Below are 9,480 nucleotides of genomic sequence, written 5' to 3'. Positions count from 1 at the left end.
CGTAAGTTGTCTTCTTAAATTTCTTCCCAAGTGAATTCCTAAGAGAACCCTGGTCTCATTCATGACGTCTTCTTAACCTGTCAAATTGTTCGCACCTGCCGTTCTTAAGGTGATGAATCCCAAAGTGGAAGAGCGTGCGCGTCTATTAGAATTAGCAGAGGTAAACGCCCCTAAATCCCCATATAAGGGCACAATTGCCGGAAGAGAAGCCGACACACAACACATACACACAGACGGAGAGACAGAAACAACGCCGATTTAAACATGCCTAAACAACCCAAAACCAGGAAAAAAAACTGGTCAGGCACAGAGGTGGAGGTACTGCTGCAGGAAGTGGAGAAACATAAAGTAATACTGTTTAGTTCTGTCAATAAAGGACCGCAGAAAAACAAAAACAAAATATGGGCTGAAATAACCACAAATGTCAACATAATGTCGGCGGAGGTCCGCTCTGTGGCCGACGTAAAAAAAAAATGGTTCGATATTAAGTCATCTGCGAAGCAAAGTATATCACTATACAGAAGAGAGACACTAGTGACAGGAGGTGGCCAGGGTCCAGCAAGTTTGGAAATCTCCGAGCTGGACATACGGATTGCTGCCATCATTGGAGAGACGGCACTGTCCGGTGTGCCAGCCACAGACGATCTGGACTCAGATTTGGCCACCGTGCCGTCACCAGCTCTTCCCTTCTCGGAACCTGAAGGTGAGCTTGTAAAGTTTTATTTAATGCACACTTCTTAAATGTTTCTGTATAAAATGTGTGTGTGTGTGCGCATCATTGACGTGACTTAACAGGCTCTGTTATTATTTTAATTATTATATAGAGATTTTTTTAATTATTATTTCTTAATGTGCACAAGATATTTATTTCATGTTTTTCAGTTACATAATAACTGAATAAACTGCAAGAACAAATTATTTCTGCTCAAACATCACACTTAAGAACTCAAAGGCCACCCTAAGAGTGCTCTCTAGTATGCGTAGATTTCTTCTTAACTTAAGAACAAATCACAGCTAAGAAAACATTTGTGAATGCCAAAATCTCTTAAAAAACTTCTTAAGTGGCTCTAAGAACAAATTTGTTCGTAAGTACGGTTCATGAATGAGGCCCATTGTCTTTTTATCAATAAAATCATCATGTAAAAAGTACTGATTCAAATTTATTTTTCAAACATGCATTTTGAGCAGAGAATGTTTCTTGCTAAAACTGTTAAGCCTGATTTCACTTGCAATAACATGTAGTTAGTTGAACTCTTTCACTGCCAGACTTATTTCTGGCTGCGTGCACCTACTGCCAGCAATTTTTAGATTTTATTACCTTTTGAAGTAGTCACAGAGTATTTATCTCCAGTATTATCAATCCCCTGATAGTTGGTAATTACGGGGAGTTTCACTGTGCTTCCGCGAAAAATAAATAAATGTCATTGCGACCCCCCTGTCCGCTTGTTATAGACCTTTGAAAATAGGACGACTCGCCCAAAAATACATAAGGCGAGATACAGGAGGCAAGATACAGACGATTTCCCAAAGACGTTAAACAGGAAGTCAATGGAGCAGTAAATCTTGGGATCGCGTGATCTCCTGGATCTGTGTGCATCTGGGGATGAAATGGTCACTCATGTGTTAGAGAAAAGCACCATCTAGTGAAAAAAAAAAACAGGCAGACTGAGCCTTTGGAAAAAAAGTCGTAAAAGTTGTCCTTGGCAGTGAAAAACTTAAAACCTAGGTTCAATCACAGTGGCTCAAAACAGGTGCTCTACAGTGGAACAGGTATAGGCATAGAAGCAAAAGGAACCCAAAGTTCTGCTTGTGGTGAGGCAGACTGTAGGGAAAAAATACTGAGGCACTCCGTCTTAAGGTGAAAAAAAATATATATATATATATATATATATATATATTTTTTTTTTACAGATGAGCAAGGCAACAGCTGACCGATGCATTTTGACACTTGGATCTTCAACAGGGTCTGTAAAATAAAATATATATTTTTTCACCTGAAGACTACCTCAGTACTTTTTTTCCCCTACAGTCTGTCTCGCCACAAGCAGAATTTTGGGTTCCTTTGCTTCTAAACCTGTAGTTAGTAACTGTTTGGTCAGTGTAAGCAAGTGATACCTAATTTTGTGCATGGAACATGGAGGGTGGAAATAATGGATTTACATTCAAGGAATCCAGTTTTCACTATCATGTTATTTTTCTTCTCCTAGACACTGTGCACGTTGTTGTGTGTAAAGAGGAGGTTTCTCCTGAAGAGGAGAGGAGCCCCAGTCTTCTCCTGGAGGAACCAGAACCTCCACACATTAAAGAGGAACAGGAGGAGTTACTTCAAAGACCAGAAGAGCCTGAAGGATCAATGTTACTAGCAGTGAAAAGTGAAGAGTGTAAAGAGGAGGTTTCTCCTGAAGAGGAGAGGAGCCCCAGTCTTCTCCTGGAGGAACCAGAACCTCCACACATTAAAGAGGAACAGGAGGAGTTACTTCAAAGACCAGAAGAGCCTGAAGGATCAATGTTACTAGCAGTGAAAAGTGAAGAAGATGACGACATCTCTTCACACTGTTCTGAAGTTGAAATTGAAGTTGAACTTGAATCTGACTCTGAAGTCACTGAAGACAGTGATGAGTGGGAGGAGACCAGTGAAGGTCAGTCAGCTTTAAGCACACTGAAATCACACTTTAAACACACAATACACTACATAATAGAAAGATTATACTGTCATTGAGCAACAGGTTGTCCCAGGACCTGAAATCATCAAAACAAACAAATTAAATATAGTTGTACAGAGGGGTAAACTAAACCTTAACTTGTATTTATTTTTTATATACATAGGCTATAGAGAACAAAAAGTAAAGTAAAATAAAGTTAAACCTGAATAAGTAAGTGTTATTCTGAAGAAACGCATTGCATGATAACACATACAGTACTGTACTTTTAAGATGTGAACAAGAGGAGATACATCTGTTTTTCCCTGCATAGGTCACTGTACTATGAATCTCTCTTCCAAATTGTATAATTGTAGCCCATGCGATTTCCAAGAGAAAGATAATTGAATAGCAGCTGTCCCCTAGTCCCATTCATGTTAATGGGACATTTCTATTTACTTATACATTAATATCAACTATAAAATACAAGCACACCATTCCCGATGAATTCTGACATGCAGCAAAGATCTGGCGATGGCCTAGGGCAAGGGTTCCCAAACTTTTCAGGCCTTGACCCCCCTTTGAACTGGAGACATTTACATTTAGTTTGGCTATTTTCACAATATTTATCTGTGGAACTGAGTCACAACTACTCGCATTTACACAATGTTTGCCTCTTTCTCACGTAATATGACAATTTGGCCAATTTAGTATTATAAGTCTTAAAAGTCCTTAAATTGTAACTTGAGAAATGTGCGGATACCCTGTATACACTTATACTGTATGTTGGTTTGTCGACTGTTGAGTGAGAAAACAATGTTGCACATTAAAGAAGTAGTTCACCAATTTTCTTTTTCTTTTCTATCAATTACACACGCCCTAAAGCCTTCATGGACATTTTTTAGTTTTTGTTGCATTCCTACAACAATAATTCGATGACCGGGTGTTTGATAGACTCTATTGGCTTAGGAATGTGTCAGAAATAAAAACAATCTCCATGAATTCAAGGCTTCATGGTGTGTGTGTAATAGATAGAAAATAAGTCATCATTTGGGTGAACTACCCCTTTAAGCTAATCATCTGCGGACCCCCCAAAATAAATTTGGGACCCCTCTGAGGGTCCCGACCCCCAGTTTGGGAACCACTGGGTTACATGGAGTAGCCCAGTGGTAACTCTGCTTGTGGTGGCAACAGACTAATGGTTCTGAATGAATGATATCATGTTATGTAGACAGTCGTATTCTTGCCACATATCAACAAGCTTCAGCTGTCCAACCACCGGCTTCGAATGCTATCAATGCATTGAATGGGAGATTATCACGTTTTATCAGACCATTGAATGGGCGAAGTAGGCGAGCTACTGTCTACCCCGCGATTTGTCAGACCATTCATTGGGCGTAATCAGGAGCTACTGACCTACCGACGGAGGCGGAGCAGTCCCCACAACAATATTTACGATTCTGTGCGTATCGGTACATAACTCGAACGGCGCTGAGTAGGCACAGGCGAGCGTCGCACCGCTCCGGACATCAACTCAGTCGCCTTAGCTCCTTCGGTGTCCCGTCGCGGGGCTCCAGCTCGCCTGAGACTGCGCGCCTCCGTCATGGTCCGAAACCAAAACAACCAAAACCAAAACCGAAACTGAAGTATTTAAGTCATCTCCGTCGGTAGGTCAGTAGCTCCTGATTACGCCCAATGAATGGTCTGATAAATCGCGGGGTAGACAGTAGGTCGCCTACTTCGCCCATTCAATGGTCTGATAGAACGTGATAATCTCCCAATCTATGCATTGATAGCATCCGAATCAGGTGGTCCAACAGGTTGTTTTGACTGGTCAAACGTTCTCTCTTTCAATGAATGTTTGTGATTGATTGATTGATTGAGTGAATTACTTTAAGACATGAGAACAACAGTACATGGAAGTACAAATTCACAATACAAGGACTACTAAACTGGAAGACTCATAAAGCACTAAGCTTGTTTAAAATGAGATCCCCATGCACACAAATCATGATGACATATAAGAGAGAGACAGATATACACACTACTATACAGAACTTCATACAATCAGCTTACAGGTTACTCGTATGAAAAGTGAAAAATATGTACAAGAGAAGAAAAATTCGGGGCGGGGGGGGGGGGGGGGTAAGTTAAGACTGACAGGGGCCATTTTTGTATTGCAGCCTCCTGAAGGTGTATCTTTAGGCCAGTTTTGAAAGTGAGTAGGGTTTTACACTCCTTTACTTTTTTTTGGTAGGGCATTCCACATTTTTGTTGAATAGCGTGAGAACAAATGAATTCCCTTTGTTGAGCCAAATCTCGGTTGAACATGATTCGTGGAGCTGCCTCTGGTGCTATGATCGTGGACTTCATTAACGTTTTGGAAGTATTTTGACAAATACTGTCTCCTTGTAGTTGTTTGTCTCTGTCACGTGTAATCGTTCAGGTAAATATTAAACATATTTAATGATTACCGGGTTGGCCCCGATAGTCTGGGAACACATTTGGAGATTTAAGATTGCATCTTTCAAGTGCTCACACTATAAGATAATCATAAACTAGATGATCGCTAGTGAAATGCCCCTGTGGTAGTCGGGAGGGGCGTTTCTGACCCCAAATTACACAGATTATCCTGTAGTGGGAGCCCAGCTCTAGCCAATAGATTATAGAGCAGCCAGCGCCTTCAAAGTGACTGATGTGCTCCGATTCTAATCTGGAACATCATTATATGATGTTTTGTCCATCCTTTTCATATCATAATTCTAATAAAGATGTTGCACAGATGATGAAGTGTTTAACTTCTTGCTTTTAGTATTCCCTAGTTTTAATCTCTCTCTCTCTCTCTCTCTCTCTCTCTCTCTCTCTCTCTCTCTCTCTCTCTCTCTCTCTCTCTCTCTCTCTCTCTCTCTCTCTCTCTCTCTCTCTCCTCTAAGGAGTGGGGTCCCAGTCTTCCCAGACTCAGGTCTTCTCCTGTTCTGAGTGTCCATACGCCTCATCTCAGGTCTTCCTCCATAAACACATAAAGAGGAACCACAATGACCTCTACAGACAAATGCTGAGGAATGGACAGACATCCTCAGCAGCCTGTCAGCAAATGATCAGCTCTGTCACCAGCCAGAAACGAGGAGGCACAGACCAAGACTTTACCAAGACTTCAACTCAACCAGGAGAAGTACAGACTTACACAGACTCCCTGAATTACACAGAAAAGAAAACCAACATCTGTAAACATTGTGACAAGAGTTTCCGTTGGAATGCGGAACTGAGGACACACCAGCTTGTCCACACTGTAGAAAAACCTTTTCACTGTAAACAGTGTGACAAACGTTTCAAGTTGTCTGGTCATCTGAAGAGACACCAGAGGTACCACTGGAATGCAGAACTGAGGAGACAACAGCTTGTCCACACTGCAGGAAGACCTTTCCAGTGTAAACACTGTGACAAAAGTTTCAAGACGTATAGTCATCTGAACAGACACCTGCGTATTCACACTGGGGAAAAAACTTTTCCACTGTAAACACTGTGACAAAGGTTTCAGTCAGTCAGGTGCTCTGAAGCAGTGTTGCCAACTTAGCGACTTTGTCGCTAGATTTAGCTTCTTTCCAGACCCCCCGCAGCGACTTATTTAGTGAAAAGCTTCTAGCGACAAATCTAGTTACTTTTTCTGGTGATTTGGGGATAAAAGGTGATCCTAGCGACAAATCGTTTTTTTCTTCCTTTTTCCTCTCTCCCTCGGCTGCCTGTGCCACACACACACACACACACACACACACACACACACACACACACACACACACACACACACACACACAGCTGCAACCAATTGGCGCTGTCACATGATCACTGACTCAGACACACCCACACACACACACTCGCTCTCATTCTTCAGCAGCACTGCAGCAGGCAGCATGCAGGCACAGCACACACGTTGCAGCAGAAAGGCTTTAGGCATGTCAAAAGCAAAACAATACGAACAAAAATACAGGAAGGAGCGAGAAACCTACCCTGAGTTCAAGGGATGGTTGAAGCCACACGTGGGCAATGATACCCGTGCATATTGCATGTATTGCAAATCAGACTTTTGGGACAAAATGAGTGACATTAAAAAGCATGCTGCTACTCAGAAGCACATCTTAAAGGCAAAGCCGTACAACAGTGCTACACAAAGCACTTTGCCTGTCATTCACCAAAAATTAGACAAGGCAAGAAAAGCAGAGGCAACTTTTGCCATGGCTGTTGTTGAGCACTGCTCCATGTTGGCATGCGACCACATTGGACAAGCATGCAAAGTGGCTTTTGCAGATTCTACAGCTGCCACCAATTTCCACATGCATAGGACCAAGTGCACAGAAATGACAAATGGTGTTCTGGCTCCATATTTTCTTAAGCGCTTGGTTGCGGATGTGGGTGACCAACGCTTCAGCCTCCTACTCGACGAGTCCACTGACATCAGCGTGTCAAAGTATCTTGGCATAGTTATACGTTACTTCAGTGAGACCAAAAATACCATAGCGTCGACATTTCTAGGGCTTGTCGAGTTGGAAGCTGGGGATGCCAGGGCTATAGCTGTTTTGGCCTTCCTTCAGAAATGTGGACTGATAAAAGAGAAACTCCTAGGCTTAGGAACAGACAATGCCTCTGTAGTGACAGGGATCAACAATGGGGTCCACAAGGTGCTGAAGGAGGAGGGTGGGTTGACGGAGCTTGACCTCCTCCGATGTGTTTGTCACTCCCTGTAGCTGGCTGTAAGTCATGCCAGCAAGGTCAAGGACACGGTTCCACGGAGTATGGAGTACCTTGCCCTAACCTTAGTGGGGGAACATAGAACCCGGGGAACATAGGAATGACCCCCTGGTTTTCAGTGTCTCCCAAACGCAGAGAAGCTTACAAGGCCATATCAACAACCTTTCTACTGCAAACATTGTGGTCAGGTGGCCTGAACCTGCTTATTCACACTGGAGAAAAAAAACATTCTGCTGTGAACACTGTGACAAGAGTTTCATTGAGGCAGGTGCTCTGAAGAAACATCAACGTGTCCACACTGGAGAAAAACCTTTCCATTGTAATGAGTGTGACAAGAGTTTTCGTTGGTCAGGTGTCCTGAACAGACACCTGAACAGACACCAATGTATTGACATTGGAGAAAAAACGTTTCCATTGTAAATATTGTGACAAGAGATTCAGTGAGTTAAGATATTTTATGAACAACCAGCGTGTCCACACTGAAGAAAAACTCTGTGTAGACACAGTGAAAAGAGTGTCAGTAAGTCAGGTGATTTGAAGAGACACAAGTGTGTCTCTTCAAGTCACCTGACTGACTGGCTACAGCTGGCTATTGGCTACCCATGTCTGGCTACCCTTCTGTTTTGGCCCTCTGCTCACTGTATTCAGAGGACTCATGTTCTTAGCCTAATAATGTGCCATGGCCGCTGTTATGTCTTAGTGGACGCTTAGACATTTTCTTGTATGGAGTCACACTTGCAAAACTGCCTGTGTTGGCTAACACTCTGCTTTTTTAACTCTAAGTATAGTTCTCTGTGGTTGTGTTGTAAGTGGCAATGAAGCCAAATAAATGATTGATAGTTACGAGCCATTTGGTAAAATGTCTTACACACTCAGGTAAAACACACTTGGTAAAATGTCTTACACCCTCTACAATCGACCATTCGACCCTGCACCCATAACAAACAGACCAATGGAGTCGGATAGGTCCCTGGACACCTTCTCTGGAGAACTTCCCTCTGCCCAGCCCCCTCAGGCTCTACCTACTGACCTCAGACAGCTCAACAAGTGCCCCCTGCTGCTCCTTAACCCTCAGACGGGTACCGACCCAACCCTCCCTCCCCTCCACCCCTAACCCACCTACCCGGGTGCCCTTGGACGCCGCACCATCCACAACCATAACAATGATAAGAGTTCATGGTCCCTAGACCCCACACGCCCTGTTATCATAATGGGAGATTCGAACATGAAATGGCTACCCCACATTCTGGACCACGGTCCAGAATGTGGGGTAGGGAGCTACCTCTGGTACCTCTGGTCCCCTCGTTGTGGTCTACAAGTCCATGCAGAAGAACACTGTACCATCCCTTTCTGTAGTAGTCGGTGGGATAGCTAACTGGGTCAATGACTGGTATGTGCGTGCCGTCCAAAGCACCAGCACACATGGGGAATCCAGTTTTCCTCTCGAAACCAGCAATGATGGCTTGAACTTCAGGGACAGTTCCCTGAAGTTCAAGCTAGGGAACTGTCTTGAAGGTTCAAGAAAGTTCACAAAAACCTTCCTTAGTTCACTCAGTGCCTTTAGAATAGAATTTCATTTGTATTGGCAGACTGCAGTTTATAAAATTACAATACTAAAAACGCCAACGTGGATGAAAATCACAAAAAAGTAGAAGCTTGTTTCCATTGTGGTCCACTCATCTCACACACCTCTCAGAAGATGTTACAGGCTGTTCCAATGCCAGGTACACATTCCAGGTACACATTCTTTTGTAGATTGATTGGCCGTATCCTAATTATTCTAATCCTAAATAGTACTCACCCAACTAATTGCACAACTTTGCGTTCACTCAAAGTTCTGACAGTAAACCTGTATTTAGTCAACTATCTCCTGTTTTCCATGATATTCACTCGGACAACATTGACGGGATGACATTCATAGCAGCAGCAAACACATGTAAACCTCCTTCAATGAACACATACAGTATGGGACACACACATTGACAGGTGCGTCGTGGGTTGGTGTGGGATCACACAATTAGATGAATACTGTTAGTGTCATCTCTATGACATTTATAATGATATGCCAAATTGTTGTTGTTTTTCATATTTTCATAAA

The 9,480-nt window shown here is 42.8% G+C and overlaps 1 protein-coding gene across 1 annotated transcript; it reads left to right on the top strand.

The window, feature by feature from the left end:
* Window positions 1-432: 432 nt before the first annotated feature.
* LOC311057189 (uncharacterized protein) lies at window positions 433-6,397 on the top strand (the record flags this gene model as incomplete). The annotated part of the gene is made up of 3 exons (XM_084074140.1): window positions 433-703; window positions 2,208-2,639; window positions 5,573-6,397. The coding sequence occupies 3 exons, from the start codon at window positions 433-435 to the stop codon at window positions 6,154-6,156; spliced, it is 1,287 nt and encodes a 428-aa protein (XP_083930266.1). The 3' UTR covers window positions 6,157-6,397.
* Window positions 6,398-9,480: the final 3,083 nt, after the last annotated feature.

The sequence above is a fragment of the Gymnoscopelus microlampas genome, assembly GCF_963454915.1.
Source record: "Gymnoscopelus microlampas genome assembly, chromosome: 12".
Lineage (NCBI taxonomy): Eukaryota > Metazoa > Chordata > Actinopteri > Myctophiformes > Myctophidae > Gymnoscopelus > Gymnoscopelus microlampas.
Note: the sequence above shows the minus strand (reverse complement) of the source record. Positions and strands in the feature narration are given on the sequence as shown.